Source organism: Nannospalax galili, unplaced genomic scaffold (genome assembly GCF_000622305.1).
Source record: "Nannospalax galili isolate Female #2095 unplaced genomic scaffold, S.galili_v1.0 scaffold572, whole genome shotgun sequence".
Lineage (NCBI taxonomy): Eukaryota > Metazoa > Chordata > Mammalia > Rodentia > Spalacidae > Nannospalax > Nannospalax galili.
In genome coordinates this window covers 2,192,071-2,209,323 of record NW_008331829.1, presented here as the reverse complement: position 1 = coordinate 2,209,323, position 17,253 = coordinate 2,192,071, and the positions used below count along the sequence as shown (strand labels likewise).

Here is a 17,253-nt window from a genome sequence, read left to right as displayed (position 1 = left end):
AACAGCTCCCTGTGTATTGCCAAGTGCAAGGTTGGAACTGGTGGTAATTAAAACCAAGATTGGAAACAGATGGCCTGAGAACAAGACTCATGCAATTTGTACAGCACATAACTTAATTTTGCCAATTGGGAAATTCATTTCATATTACTCAGAAAGAAAATTAAACACATTAGATGGGTCCTGATCACTTGTGACATTTAAAAATTAAAACTACAAATCTAACAGGACTCAGAATTCTGGTCTCTGAACCACCACCTTGGAGAACTCTCCTTCCTTCCAAAACGCAGGGACTGACATCAGCGACCTATCAGAACCAATAAAAAAGGAAAAAAGTCCTACCAAGTCAGCATTGTCCGGTATTCAAAGAACATTGGGAAAGGCTGCCAACGGGTATTTCACACCAGGGAGACAATCTGGAAGTGGCAACGAGCCACAGGGTTCAAAATTCTATTTCCTGCTGAGTCTGGCTGGCACTAAATAAATGTGTACATAGCCAGTTCAAATGGAAATTACTTCAGCTTTATTTGGTCTCATGCAATGTTTACAGCAACTCTAAATAATTAATATTCAGAATTCTGACAAAGAAGAATTGCTAATATTGCACAAAAGGCATCAGAACTCCATGGTCATTAATTATTTTAAATCCTGTTTTATATGTTAAAAATGCAGAAAATTTGGGAAACACTATCTGGAGTGAGATTACTAAGCACACATTCTTTAGCCTTTTTCCAGGTTCCAGGATATATATACCTATTTTTTTTTCTTGGTGCCTAAGTGACTTCCACAATGCAGTACATATGCAGTACCATTACATCCCAAGAGCATCTTTTAAAGATACTTTTCTTTATCAAAAACACAGCTGGGGGATCTGGGGAGATAACTCAGTCATTAAAATGCTTGCCTTGCAATGTGAGGACCGAGTTTAAACTCTAGCTCCTATGTAAAATGCTAGACATGGTGCACAGGCCTGGAATCCCACAACTAGGGAGCAGTTAGCTTAGCCTGCGTTTAGGCTAGTGAGAGGCCCTATCTTTAGAAACAATGTGGATAGTTGTTTACATACAAAGGAGAATTGCCCTCTGGCATCTACAGGTATGTACACACATGCACACTTTCACACATGCACAAATACCTGCATATACACACACACACACACACACACGTACACATCTGAAGTGTGTCATTTACCGTATCAGTCACTGTTTTTATTCTATTTCCATAGGCCGTAAATATATAAATATTCATTTTCTAGTGTGTGCTTCGCATTGACCAAATATTAAGAGCCAAGGTCATTCAGTCAAAATGAGCTTTGAAGAAAGACTCAGTAAATCAACTCAAACAAATTATTCACTGGTAAATGCTCCTTCCTTCTGGTGGTTGCAGGAACAGTGGAGAATGGTCTGCTGTGACTGTAAACTAGTGTCATAAATAAACAAGATGGCCGGTTGTCAAGGGGTAAAAATTACACTGTTGAAAATGCAATTGGGTTTCAGGGACCTTCATACACACACTGTTTGCAGTGAGGAGAAACAGTATTTTATGGTTCAGTCTTGAAGGTCGCTTTTTTTTTTTCCTTTACTGTAATTTAGAACTTAAGGCTAATCACTGCTATCATAACAAAATAAGAAATATATCCACAATTTAAGCTTGTATTAAGCAGTAAAAACATATGTTTCATTGAACTTGCTACAGAAACTTCTTTTAGTTAGTGAAAGTATCTTGCATTGTAGGTAAAATTGAATACTTATTTAGGTGTTAAAGTGATGTTCATTGTTCATTAATGCTTTAAAATAATGTTTTTAAAATACAGCTGAGCCAACATAATCAAAATTGAAGAGATAGCAAACATTTAATTAATATTTGATCATGATCATTTTAAATTAGAATGACTAAAATGCAAAAATACATTTATGCTAAAGGTGACCAGTCATGGGACATTGATTAAATATTTAGATACAGGATAAGGTGAAAGGAATACATAAATATTTTTAAAAATATATTTTCTTTTAACTTTGTTGAGTTTTTAACATGGGTGTCTTTAAAACGTCCTCATTATTCCGAATGAAAAGGACATGCAACGTTCAAGGGGTGTCATAGCAAAAGAAAAGAAAACACAAGTCACCAACAGTTGAAGGAAAATTCTTCATCTGTGTGTAATGGAGGCAGTCTGACAGAGCACCGAGAAGCCAGGTGCTCCTGACTGAGTCCACAAACACTCTTGATCTTGGGAGAACTGTATGTACAACCAGCAGTGTCTGGCCTGGAGTAGAAATAAACCCCCATAGAATAATTAGGGTTTGTTTTCTTCGCTTTGACTTTTCTTCCTATGAAAGCGTGCTCTTGAACTCAATTATAGAGAGGGTTCTTAATCTGGGCCATGTTAAGGGTGTTTTATTCTATACCATTTTTGTATTTATTTTGGAGTGTGTGTGTGTGTGTGTGTGTGTGTGTGTGTATGCTTACATATCTTGGCCAATGTCCAATGTGGAGGTCGGAGGACAGCTTTTAAGGATTGGTTCTCTCCTTCCACCATGTAGATCTGTGTAGGGAGCAGGGACGGAAGTCAGATTGTAAGGCTTGGAGGCAAGCCCTTTTACTTGCTGAGACATCTCACTGGCCCTCACGGTGTATGATTTTCTTTCTTGCTTTGTCTTAAGACTGGCTTCCTCCTAATGTCACTGCTCCCTCTGCACCTACTAAAGACAGGACCCTTATTTTGAATGCCCTCCCTTCCCCTGGGCAGAAGAGAGTAATCTGAGAGATTTCTGGATGACTACTTACTTACTCTCTAGGCCTTGGTCACTCCCTCTAACTTTGACTCCTGTCTTAACTCTTAGAAACTTCAGTGCCCACATGGACGTGCTCTGGTCTCTTCTTTGCCATATTTGTTATCAGTAACCACCTCATTCCCAAGGTCCTCTAATGACCTGTACACCACTATTACTCTATCTCCACGATGCACTGCACCGTTCTTTCTTTCCATCCCTCTCTTCCTTCTTTCCTTTTCCTCCTCCTCCTCCTCACCCTCCTCCTCATCCCCCCTCCTCCTCCTCCTCCCCCCTCCTCCCCCTCCTCCTTCTTTTTCTTCTTTTCCTCCTCCTCCTCCTCTTCCTCCTCCTCCTCCTATTGTTACACTTTTTTATTGATACAAAACTTTAAATTTTTAAATTCTAAATTATTTTACTGTTTGACTCTTCCAAACATTTACATAATGACTTTTGGTCATTTTCAAACACACCCGTCTTTCATCCCCCTGCCCCTGCCCCATCTTGATTCTGACCTGGAAGCTTCATCCCTACTGGCTAGCTTTCGTAGTGCTCTATGTACACTACTGGAGGAGAAAAGTAATCATCAACCTTACCTTATGAGCTACAATAATGGCTGATCTGGGGAACTAGGCCCACTGGGGCAATACTGGCATGACTATCATGGGAGTAACCAGTGCTTTACTACCGTATGTAAGGCCTGCTTCACAAGATGGAACCCATAGTTGATGCCACTGCTGTTACTGAGGACAAAAACCTGTGGCTACACAGATCATAGACCCTAGAGGAGAACCTACTACTATTACTCTCCTAAAAGGACATAGTATTAAACTAACGTTTAATGACTTATTGCTGTATCTATAGATCAGTGCATCTTTCAACTCTCCCCAGAGAAGCTTCTTCTTGCAGTAGAAAGCAATGAACACAGAGACGCACAAATGATTAAGGCACAGAGAATAAGGGACTGGGAGTATTCTGCTTTAAATGGGAACCTCTATCACATCCCTACTCCAAAAGTCTTAGAGGTAGTCCCCAAAGAGAAGGCAGAAAGAGTATAAGATGGTGGACTATAGCAATGAACCAGTGTTTTCTGGACACCACAGCGCAGTCGCACTTATGAACTCACAGAGGCTGTGACAATTTGCACAAAGATCTGCACAAGCTCAAACCAGACACATGGAGGGGTGAGTGGGCATAGAACCCCACCAGAGCTGAGGAACTATGGGCAACTGATAGCTGCTGGGAGCAGGACAGTTAGTATTCTTTAAGGATGTGAACCCTGGCAGGTGCCACACATACAAGAGTATACGAGCACACAAAAAGATTTCCACAGGCTTAAAACGAAATGAAGACAGAAAAGTTGGGTGTGGAGGGAAGAGGAGGTAGATCGAGGGGACTTCAGGGGAGAGAGTGAGTATGATCCAAACACAATGTATGAAATTCCAATCAGTAACAATTTTTTCAGAAAGAATCTTCTTTGCTGCCTATCAGTTCTGTCCTATCAGCCCACATGATCCCAGTCTTTGATCTCATGGAGACATGCAGTCTATTGACCCTTTTCCTTTCCATCTCCATCTTTGCACTGTACTCCTTCAGTTCCTGGCTATCAGTGTCCCTTAGCACATCCTCTTCAGTGTCCCTTAGCACACCCTCTTAGTTTTCATGATCTTACATAGTTTATCATCTTCTCAGCAAAGAAGATGTTTGAATCTGCATCTGCTTGCTTTAGGCATGACGGGGCTCTGAACGCACTAACCCCAAATATGCACCTTGACATCAGATGAAAGAGCTGGGACAAGAAGGTCTCTCTGGTCTTCCTGATTGCCCCCCGCCCCCAAAATCAGATCATAAAAGTAGCTTCTGAACCACTTTTGAGGTCAGAGATAAAACCTTCTTACCAAAGCTGCTCTCTCTATGGCTGAAGGGAGGAAGAGCCTTATCTTTAGATATAGAGACAGAGGCCAGAGTGCAGATGAAATAACCAGAACTTGGTAAGTCCAACAGTTAATGACACTAAGTCCTACCTTTCTGCCTGCCAGTCTGACTTCTGCACGGCTATCTATTCTTTCATCAAATTTTGTGTAAAATACACACTTTCTCTATTCCTTTGAGTCTTCATTACCCACAGTTCTCATGTTACATAAATATATCCCCACTTTACCTTTGTTGTAGGAGTCTAACCGTCAACCTCTGATAGGGCAAGAAAAAATAAACTTCTCACCTACACCTACAGCTCCATCTGAAGGATGTAAGAAATGCATAATTATGCTGAATTATCACACTTAGCATGTATTTATTAAAATATACATTTCTTCTGTAGTGTTAATGCTGTCCAAGAAATTGCCACATTTTCATAGTTTTCCTGCTCCTCTCTCTGTCCTACACAATTATGTTATTACTTTACCAAAAAAGAGATTTTTCCAAAGACTGTCCCACGCACATTTAACACCTAGCATATTCAATCCTTTTCTCCACACAATTAGGGGTAAAGTTATGTACTGCCACGTGAGTCTGGTTGCTTCTGTGTCCTCGAGGCTCATGTATTGTGAATCTAACCCCCACGGTGATGGTATTAGGACATCCAGTCTTTTGGAAATGGCTAGGTTAGAGGCCAGAGACCTCAAGGACGAGATTGGCATCCTTATAAAAGAAACACAACATCCTGCTCAAACCCCTTGTGCCTTATGAGGTTATAACAAAAACATAAGCACTTGTGCACCAGGACCCACTCACTGGATCTGAGAGGTGCCTGGACCTTGACCTTCTAAGCTTTGAGAACAGTGAGCAACAAATTCCTGTTGTTTATCTAATCTGGGGGCATTTTCTATTGCATTCCAAACGGGCTAACAGGAATCTCTTTAACTGTAAGTACCACCCTCTCAAGAAAATCAGCCCAATAATTTTCCTTTTCTTTTTTGAATAAATTTTGCCTCCTCAATAAAAGTCATCAAATAAAAAAATGCGCTTACATTCCTGGCTTCACATTTCTTTTCACACACCACCTCAGTTCCTAACTGACCACTCTCTTGAAAAGCCCTTCAATCCGGCTTCGTGTTATAGCACTGCTCCAAAATGGCTTCTGTTGAGCTCATAGTGACATGCTCACTGCTCAACTAGTGCTGAATTCTTGGTCCATGTTTTTCTTGGCATTTTAGTGGCTTTTGACAAAATTGGCAACTCCCTCCGCCTTCCAGTCCCCCTCTTCCTCTTCCTCCTCCACCCTCTCCTCATCCTCCCCCTCCTCTCCCACTTCATACTCCTTTGCATCTTCTCCTTCTTGTGGTCTTTTGAAATAAGCCTGCCATGAATGCTCATTAGGATTTATTAGGTACATGATTTCAAGAGATTCTGAGGAGTCCAAATGGATTGTACGCAAAATTGTAACATATTACCTTTCTTGGTAGAGAGATTATAAGTCTCATACTGAAAGGGGTCTTTAACTATCCAAAAAGCAAGATTAATAATATGTTTTGAACTTTGAATAATAGGCCTTTTTGAACTCCAGCAGTTGCCTATGTTTTTAAAATGTTAATAGCTATTTTAATAATGAACTGCTGTGCCTACTTGTAGATACTTAAAAATAAACTCAGTTGTTTAAAAAATAACCAAAGATAGCATTTTAAATAATTTTGTTAACTCTTGTTTTCATTTACTTAATTTTTTGAACCTTTAAAAATATAGTTCTCCTTTTATTACAGATACATTTCTAATAGGAAATTTCACCCAGAAAAGAAAAAGCTTATAATTCTATATACAATGTCAGTATTTTGAAGTACAGTCTTTGAGATTCCTTTCTCTACATGATAGTTAACTCTTTTTTATAGATGGACGAAGATTTATGTAATGTAAAATACCTCCTCTTTTGTTCTCTGAAAATTTAAAGTATTATATGCAACACCAATGAAATTTTATAGAAGGTAAAGTTCAGAAGCAATGAAAAAACAAAACATGTTACAAAATGAATGAAACAGATGTGGTTTTTTATAAACGTTATTATTCACAAAGCTATTTATTCTTCCTGCCTACTCTCTTCTTGTCTTGCAAAGTGTCATATGCTCAGATGCCCAGTTTCTAAGCTAATATTCTAGAAATAGCAAATCTGAAGTGTGAAATGGTGGAACAGGTAGCTAAAGAGCAGAGAGGGGATGGCCTGGGGAAAGGAATGAGCCAAAAAAATGTATTTCATTTTAAGTAACTACAAATATTTGGCTCTTCACGATCAGCTATTGTCAGAGGATCATTTTTAAGCACAGTATTTAAAACATTGTTTTTCTTTTCAACTGAGAGGTAGCATTTGACTGAAAGATAATGTTCTGCCACTGACTTATTAAAGATTTGATAGGAGGATGTGTAAATGAAGAAGGGGATGATAGTGTTAACTATGATGTTGCCTTTTGTATTTAGTAAATGAAGAAAAGAACCTAATTCAAAGGTGTTAGAAACTTACATACATGTATATTTTAGCATGAAGGACAGAAGTAGGGTCTATGGAAATCATTCTTTGGTTGCCTCCTTGATGTCTTTGGGATGAATCAACATCTCTGTCAAAGGGAAAGGGGACCACACCTCACAGAAACCAACAGCAAAGGAAAAACTTCTGATTCTAACTTGCATAGACAGAATGTTTGCCATGTATAATACTAGGGTAGTAAAAGTTGGGTCCCTGAACTGTTGGTTCACCGCGAATCTGTTAATAATGATAGAAACTTTGGTTCAAAAATATCTTTGATAAAATAAAATGGGTGGACTCTAATTCAAATTCTGACTTGGTTCACAGAAACTTCCATGCTGTTTCTGTTGCCAGGAGAACTAAAATACGAGCCACGTGTTTTCACATTAATCAGAGGATCAGAGACACAGCACTGCTAGTTATTAAGACAATGGTTATTTTATGTATTCTTTGATGAAACTTATGTGAACACTTGTCACTTTCTAAAATTAAAACAATTTGAGGAATAGTTACCTTTAAGGCTGTTTTGAACGGCTAAGGCTATATCCAGGGCATTGAAGGGCAGAACTGGTTCATTGGCAAGGTACAAAATCACTTCTCCTGAGAGCTGAAAGGAAATGGGAAAATAATTAGTATCTTTTTGTAATTAAGAGCTTTTATTAGTTTTTTTCAGTTATTTCACACGCTTTTATATGCTCGGAGGAAGAGAAATCAGAAGGAAAATGGTAATTACATAAAATTTCATTTTCCTTCAAAACCTTTTTTGAATTTATACTTCGTTTTGAATATTTGATTTATTATTTTTATTTTACATGTATGAGTGTATTTCCTACCTATGTGTAAGTGCATCTGTGTCATGCAATGTCCACAGAGTTCAAAAGAGGCATCAGATCCCCTGGAACTAGAGTTAAGCACCATGTGGGTGCTAGGAATCAAACCCGGGTCCTCTGCAAGAGCAGTCAGTTCTCTTAACTCCTGAGACATTTCTCCAGCCCTGACTTTATATTTCTATAAAGAAAACAAAAACCTCAGTATCTTTTTTATGTCATAGAATAATATGAATAATTATACTATCTCTTTGAACTAAAATATTGAGAAATTATAATGGAATTTAGAACAATACCTTATTCAATAGTTCAAAACATGATCAAACATTAAATAAAAAATATCAAACATTAAAATCTGATTATTAAACTAAGTAAAACTTGAGAAAAATTAACACTCAGTTTATTTCATTTAAAACATAATTGAATCTGGGTGCTGGATTGGTGGCTCAGTGGTTAAGAGAACTGATTGCTCTTGCAGAGGACCCAGGTTTGATTCCCAGCATCCCCATGTAGTAGTTAGGGACCAATGACTTCTTCTGACCTCTGCAGGCAACACAGGTAAACTCACACACATACAGACAATACACACATACACCTAAAATAAACCTCATAACTGAATCTGAAATGTCCCTGTGTGTTGTGTACTGTAATTTTCCAGTCCTCACTTTATCTGTAATCATGTTTCTAAAATTCCTCAAAACCAATGCTATTCATACATTTTTTTCAGGAGACAGTTTAAATTGAATTCAAAAATTAAATATAACCTTAAATGGCATTCCCACAGTTCATACCAGGGATTTTCTTATTTGTGTGTCCCCTCACTCCACTCTATTTGAAAATTAACATCTGCAGGATGGCCAGGTTAGCATCTGCCTAGGAGAATCTGTCAATTTTCTGTTCTCATAAACTATCAAAGAACCTGAAGGCTGCCCACAAATGCCTTTGTGCAACCTCCCTCTCTCTCCTCTTTCTCACTCGCTCTCTCACTCTTGCTCATAACTGATATTTAATATTTACCCAGGCTTCACAAATGTCCCTCCGCCTCTTATGAGCCAGAACCCAGCTCACAGAGAAACAAAATAATATTGGTATTATGGAAAAACTATGCAATGTGGCAGGTAAATGAAAACATTGTTTTGGAAAATTCCACAGGGAAATCAGGACATCAGCTTGAGACAGTATATAGAAACAAAAGATACAATGTAGCACGAAAATAGGGTTTTAAATATCCAGGTCTATATATTCAACCAGCACCAAATCCTATATCATTTTAATGTTATATTTTCTCATTGTTTGCACAATTTATATCATGATAAAAATGCAATTCAATCTGATCTTTGCAGACACGAAAATGTGTTTCTGAGAAATATGGGGGCAATGTTCCTCTATTTCTCTGAGGTATTCTTCTTCCAGATGTACTAATAGACTTTTCTTCAATGGTCAAGGTATCTTTGCAGAGTTTTTGCCTCAGCACAGTTATCATAAATACCCTGAGAAGCCACCTCCCCCAATCACACTGTGTGCGCTTCAAACAGAAAGTGCCTGCAGTAGGTGATGGGCCTTGTCCTTCTGCTCCTGCATCCCCATCTGAATCCCTCAATGGATGCCAATATTTGGTTACATTATTTGTAAAAGAAAAATTTAAAGGAGGTTAAGAAGCGTTATGCTTTCTTTTTCCAATTTGCACTGGATAATAGAAAGTCCAGCACAGACATGCTGTGTTTATGCTTTTGGTATCTGGGAGCCACGATTTATAAAAGACTTGTATTGAAGGAGGAGGGGAGACCTGCCTCCTGTGTGCTGCTAGAGAACATTGCCTTCTTCTGGTTTTTAAGAGTTTATTTGGCAGCTCCCACTACTGGAACAGAAGCCAGCTACCTTAATAATTCTTTGCCAAAGAACCTGGCAACAGGGAGTGGGACTTCAAAGGCACCTGGCCCAGGATAGAACACTAAACCAGCTTTCTTTATAGCAGAGAGAGAGAGAGAGAGAGAGAGAGAGAGAGAGAGAGAGAGAGAGTTGTGTGCTCAGTGTCAAGTGAGGAGAGAGCTGTTGTGCTGCATCCTGTCCTTGCAGCCCTGGAACTTGGTCTTCCTCAGACAGAAGAGAGCAACATTCCCTTACGCGTATATGAGGACTCACAATTTTCACTTACCTATCACATTCCATCACACAGGCTGCTCGTGGGGGAAAGAAGAGCTAATCCTACAAGCATTGAAAGTGACCTGACCCTCACTGAGAATGCATTGTTAAAAATGATGTTAAAACCAAAGGGTGCATATGTACATGTATAAGATCTATAGTGGATGGGGCTGGAGAAGCAGTTAAGAGCACTGGCTGCTCTTGCAGAGCACCTGGATTCTATTTCCAGCGCCCACATGGTGGCTAACAACATTTATAACTCCAGTTCCAGGGAATCCAATGCTCTCTTCTGACCTCTGTGGGCATTGCACATGGGTGGGCTTATATACATGCAGGCAATACACTCATACACATAAAATAAAAATAATAAATAAAAATATTTTAGAAGATATATAGTTGTGATAGAAATGTGATAGAAAAAATAACGGTAAAGTTAAAATGGTCAAAGTCTGAGTGCATTCTAAATATCAAATGCTGTCCAGAAGTTTTACATTTCACCACATAATTCTCCATAGAGCTCTTCACATCAGGTGTGTCATTATGTTCAAGTCATAGATAATGAAATTGAGTCTCACAGAGATTATGTGACCTGCTGATGTCACAGGTATATGGGCTTGAGTGGGGGGCGGGGAGGCTATGGGAGGGTGCCATTTGGGAATTTGGTATATAGATTAATAAGATTTGGATGTTCTGCATGATATACACACAAAAAATCAACAAATTAAAAAGAAAATACTTAGATTTGAGGAGGAAGCATAAAAATTTACTTCATGTCAATTAGTAGAGATGAAAAACATTACCATTGAATTCTACCTGATGACTTTATATCCATACTCAGGTGCCAAGGATCCGAGGGTAAATGACTATGACTAGTAATAATCAGATACATAGAGATTAGAGACACATGTGCAAACATCTAAGCATTAGTAACATTAAAAATGAGTCTTTCTGTAGAAAATAGTATATTTTAAAAGGAAATGGAGATTTTTTAAGGTTAAAAGCTCATTAAATTTAATGTCTTACAGGGTATATACTGAGTTCAATAGTGTTTAACTATTAATTCAACTGTGAACTTAAAAATTTACAGCCATTTTTGAAAGAGATATAGCTTTGCTCTGGAAAATTGTTATTGAATATATTAATTCTGTAATGAAATGTTTCTTCTTATTATGTGGTTATTAAATAAATAAATTTTAAAAATAAGTTTAAAAAAAGAGAGAAGTGCATGAAATCAAAGAAAACTAAGAGCCAGGAGTGAGCCAGGGACTGTCACAGCTGGGGTATCTCTGGGGGAAAGTGAATCCTCCTCCCCAGTTCCCAGGGAACTGATAATTTGGTTTCTACCACACTGTCTATGGGTACCAAAGGCTAAGCAAGGATCCTGGGACAATGGGATGGGAATTTGCACATGGGTTCAGTGGAAATTGCTGCAGTTGGTCAGACAGCAAGGTTCTCTGGATCCCTTAGGCTTAATAGGAATTGGTTGGGCATAGATGAACGACTACCTAGAAAGGGTATGTCTCCATATAAATTTGACTTAGTTATGAAAGGATCGGCCATTAATTTGTTCCTTATCTGATAGAAATTTCTTACACTCACTAACATCTGTCTGTCAATTCCAGGGCATTAATGAAAAAGACAGCTCTGCTGAGGAGGGGCTGAGGGCTAGGAGTGTAGTGTCCTGATCTGAGCACTCTTTCCTGCCCTTGGTCTCCCTGAAAGCCTAGTCTCTGTGTCCTCAGCCTAAACTCTTACCACAGAGCCTTGCAGATTTCCCTGTGTTTTAGTTTGGGTTTCTCTTCAAAACAGGTCTAAAAACAAATTTCTTTTTTTAAGTTATTTATTATTAACCACATACTTAGAAGAAGCATTTCATTACAACAGCATTGACATATTCAATAACAATTTCCTGAGCTAAGATGCATCTCTTTCAAAATTGGCTGTAAATTTTTAAGTTTACAGTTGAATTATTACAGTTATACAATATCGTATTCAGTATAAACCCTATAAGACCTAGAATTAAATGAGGCTTTAACCTTTAAAGAAGATCTCCATTTCATTATTAAAATACACCATTTCATACAGAAAAATTCATTTTTAATGCAATTGACCTTAAGATGTTTGCACACACGTTTCTAATCTCTACATATCTGATTATTACTAGTCAAGTCAGTTACTCTCTGAGCTCCTTGGCATCTGAGCATGGATATAAAGTCATCAGGTATATTTCAATGTTAATGTTTAAATTTCTTTTTAGTGCAAGTGATCCGTTGAGAGGAGAGGGCAGTGAAGGGGGAGCACAGAAGGGAAGCGAGACCAGGAAGGCATCTGATAAAGTCATCTGCAGCTATGCAGGCATGGCTGGAGCTTAATCTCACTGGAGAAAATGCAAAGGCTCTTAGAACACACATGCCTCTGAACTTCCCTAAGATGTAATGTCACTGGGTGTGGATTCACGAAATCTCCACTCACAGTAGATAAAGGGCACATGAAGAGATTCTACATCTTCAGTCCCCTGGACAGCACTCTGCATGGGTGTTGACTGTGGTGTGCTCTACAATGGGATATGCTAAGAGGTGGAGGCCGAAGGACTGATTTCAAGGTCAGACTGGACTATCTTTTTCCTTTACAATAGCAACTTTCCATGGCTAGAGAAAGCCTAAGGCTGTGCAACCAAGTATAATATTTGGAAATGTCTTATGAAAATATAATACTTACTCTTTATTTCCAGATCACAGACAGAAAATGGGTCTATTTTCTTTTTCCTATTTTAAGGAACCTTTCATCTTTCAGTGATTGTCTTTAGCCTTCTGTCATTAAATTATAGTGAAAAACTGTATTTAAAGATGATTAACTTGGAAATTATCAGGTAAATTTAGTGGTATCTGGATGACTTTTGCAAGTGTGGTAGTCTGGTTTAGAATTAGAGGTTTGGCATGCCAATATTTCTTAGTGCACTAGTAAGAAAAATTTCAAGATGCCAACTTTTATTATTCTTACTATACTGAGCAATATTTTGCCTGGGCTGCCTGGCTAATTAAAGATTAAATATCTTTGTTACATTTCTTTAATAACTAACTTGAATATGATATGAGTAATGATACTAACAACCAACATTTATAGAGCTCTTCCTCTGTGTCAGGAAATACTCTGAATTCTGTATATGTGTTCCCCCATTTAAGCCTTACAATAGTATATTATATTGTTTTCATTGAGACACTGCCCAGATAATTAATTATCTCAAGGCCACTTAGCTGATACATGATCATTCTGAGATCTGATCTCAGACATTTTGGCTGCAGAATATAGATTCCAATTATAACTCCAATTAACACATTTTCCTTTTTTCTAATATTTTCCCTAATTTTATCAAATCAAGAGTTCAAGTGGCTACAGCTACAACATTTACCAAGCCCAAACCTATGATTCTAAAGAAGGATTCTAAGGGGTCATCCCACCCATCTGGGATGTTTAAAGATCTGAGCAAGTCACCCTAGTGGAGTTATAACCCCATATCTGGCAGTATTCACCTCATGCAGAGGATTCTGGTGTTCTGTGTCCAAAGAAAAGATGAGAGAGTCCTGAGGCAAAATAATTCCCTTAGAAGGCTGCACACAAATTGAAATTGTTTTGCTTTTTATTAAAATGAACAGCATTGATTACAGAATAAATGTTTGATTTGGCCGGTTGTGTATCATAGACTATCTGATATAACCAGAGGAGTGAGAGAAATACAGGAGAAGGGTAGGTCAGAGCCAGAGGACAGGTGTCTGTCTAGAAGACTGAAAATTATCACTCCCAATTAGGTTGTTTGAAAAAGGTTCAGGGAAACACTTGTAAGAACTAGTGCGAATTCCATTCAAATGCCTACCACTGCTGGCCATCTGTCCTTATTTATGCTCCTGGAGGGCATTTATAGTATCAATTAAACATTTATTCTTTTAAAATTATTGTTAGTTTAGGTATTTCCCTGTAGCCCCAGCAGGGCTGGAACTCACTGTGTAGACCAGGCTGGCCTTGATCACACAGAGACCCAAATGTCTCAGGCTCCCAAGTGTGAGGGATTAAAGGTGTGTCTCACCACACCCGGCCCAATCAAACATTTATTCTGCATCAGCCCTAACCCAGAGGATTTTGAAGTATTGTTCATCAGAGGAGACAGATATTGACTATAATTATACCACAATTAGTTTTAAAGGGTGCTACAAATAGTATACAGTCAGGAAAAAGTTCCTTGAGAAAAGGTACTGTAGGCAGAAGGTACTGTGCTAGGATCTACATCAAGGAGGGAAGAACCACAGGCAGGGTTCATGAAACACATCCGAGCTTCCATTGGCTCACACATTTCCTTTCTGGAAGTTTATATGTCTCTGCACAACAATTACCTGAAAATTGTAAAAGTATTTTATTGCTTATTTGGTACACATTTCTTGAAATAGAAAATTCACGCACCCCCACCCCATCAAGTTCTCCATAGCTGCCCAAGTTACAACTGCTGTGTGGTAGCTAACAAGCTAGGTGGAGGCACTGTCATTGAGACTATATTATATCATGTACTGGGTAAACTATCCACATCAGTTAGTATCAGGAAGAAGTGTTGGAGAGTTGATAAAGTAGTTTCTAATAATGACACTCAACTTCTGTCAAGTCCACGTGGCGCAGCAATGTTGGAGTCATTATTATTCCGCACACATCATGTACTCTCATGAGTGTCCTTTTAGAGTGCAATGCTAGGTGTCCCTACATGAAAAGTAATGTGATTTTTAATAATTTAATAATATTTTTTTAGTAAGGGATGAATACAGAATTTGTTCATAAAACCCACTAAGTGGACCACTAGCATTTTGACAATCATGAATTTAATTGTAAACAAAGACATTAGTTGCTCCACAGGTTGTTCAGACAAAATACTTTACAAAAGCAACTTTAAGAGGAACGAATTTATTCTGACTGACAGTTCAAGGGTACCACCTGTCATAGGAAAGTCATGGTGTCAGAACACTGAAGCAGCAGCTGGTCATATTGCCTTCACAGTCAGGAAGCCCAGAGCAAAACAGTGCTCAGCTGGCTTTCTTTATGCTAATTTCCCAGCCCAGGAAATGGACCCTTGGTTAGGGTGGGTCTTCATTCATCAACCTGCTTCTGATAATCCCTCACAGGCATGCCCAGGAGACTTGCCTCTTTAGTGAGTCTATATCCTGCCAAATTGACAACCAATGTAACCATTCCATTTGCTTAACTGACCAATGCTATTATTTTAATTTAAGTTGCTTACATAATTTTCCCTTTTGTTTGTCCTTGGTGAGAGCCACCCAAAAATAATCCACTTTTACTTAATATAGATTGGCACATCTGATGAAATGTTGGTCTTCTAGAAATAATATCTTTAGAACATTGCTCAACATTTTAATTAAATAATGACATTACATTTTATCTTATACCAGCAGTAGAGGTGAGAGAGGGAGAGGAGGATATGTGACTTGGAAAATAAAAAGCATATAGTTCTTTTGAATTTACTGTTTCTACCTAGAGAGACTTCATATTTAAATAATGGTCAAAATATATGTGACCTGTATGGTATCCTATTACATTGTTAATGCAGTTTCTTTTCTGACTTTAAATGCAATAAATGTTGTAGACTGCTTCCTACTGAGTGAGATTTGACATTTTAAAAACAGTGAAAGAAACATATAGGCTTCAGATCCTTTGATGTACGATTTATATTCATGACAAGTTTCCTGCAGCAACTTTCTGGGAGCAGATGCTATTGTTCAGTCTAATCTAAAGTGTACACATGTAAGTAAGGAACTGCAGACACTGACAGGCTCTGCATTCTTCCTGACACACTTGCTTGGAAACAGGATGGTTAGAGCCTCGTGCTTCTTTAATCATACCAGGACTGTCCACGGAACAGTTCAAGAATTTGAATCTTACTTGATTTTACCACTTAGCCCATGTGATAGGATTCTGTAATTTCATTACAATACTTTATATTAGATATACATATTGCTATGAAATGCTTGCAAAGGTCCTAGCACTTGAGAGCTAGGTGTTAGAGAAATGGCTCAGCAAGTAAAACACAAGTGTAAGGATCTGAGTTCAAATCACTGGAACCCAGGTAAGACCTGCCATGGTAGCAGACATCTGTAGTTAGAGTATTTTAGCAAGATGGGAGACAGAGACAGGACATACTGTAAAAGCCCCTATGCCAGCTAGCCTGGCAGTGAGCAACAAAGAGGCTTGGTCTCAAACAAGGTGGAAAGCAAAAATTGACACTCAAGGTTGTGCTTTGACCTTCATGCATGTGCCATGCCACATATGTGCCTACACACACACACACACACACACACACACACACACACACACTGGGGAGGAAAATGGGTTATTATGGAAAGCACTTGTCCTGGAACACTGCCAGGACTTTTCACCTCTGTTGGGCCTTTAAAGAAAAGTCAACATCTAGGAAGCCTGGAGACTTGTAGGCAGCACCCAAGTTAGAGGACGGGGAGTTCAAATGCCCACTGAGTCTGTGAAATCAGCTGATGGAGGAAGGAGTACTTCACAGGAGAAAAATGGTGAGCTGAAGACCACAGAGCTGGAAGGAACCCGTTTCCTTGTTAGCAAGCCCATGGGAAGGAGAAACACATTTCACCTTTGTTAGTGATTTGCTATGTCAAACATATATGTAACGTGACACTATGAGCCAGGTGTAGGTATAGTGATACACTTTTAATTCCAGCACTCAGGAGACAGAGGTAGTCAAATCTCTGTGAGACTGAGGCCAGTTTGGTGGTCTACATAGTGAGTCTGGGCCAGAGGGAGCTACAGGGAGCCTTTGTCTCAAGAAAAAAGAAACAAAAATAAATAAAATAGGAGATTACTAATAACTTTCCCAGGAAATCAGCTTGAGCCATTCCATGTAACAGTCTTTTAAAAAGGCTCATTTAAGCTCTCCTAGCCTGCACTACAATCCTCAGGCCTCTCGGGGTAAGTCTATAGCGCAGCTCTCCACGCCGGAACTCCCTAAGCCACATTCACCCTTCCATCCCCCCCCGCCCTCGCCGTTCTA

The 17,253-nt window shown here is 38.8% G+C and overlaps 1 protein-coding gene across 8 annotated transcripts in view; it reads right to left on the bottom strand.

Annotated features, from left to right (window-relative positions):
* Window positions 1–17,253, bottom strand: part of Naaladl2 (N-acetylated alpha-linked acidic dipeptidase like 2) — a 1,296,606-nt gene that overhangs the window by 81,117 nt on the left and 1,198,236 nt on the right. For all 8 annotated transcript variants that reach the window (XM_029560548.1, XM_029560545.1, XM_029560549.1 and 5 more), the window contains one exon: window positions 7,729–7,822. In XM_029560548.1, coding sequence (XP_029416408.1) covers window positions 7,729–7,822 — 94 coding nt within the window. The remainder of the gene's footprint in view (window positions 1–7,728; window positions 7,823–17,253) is intronic.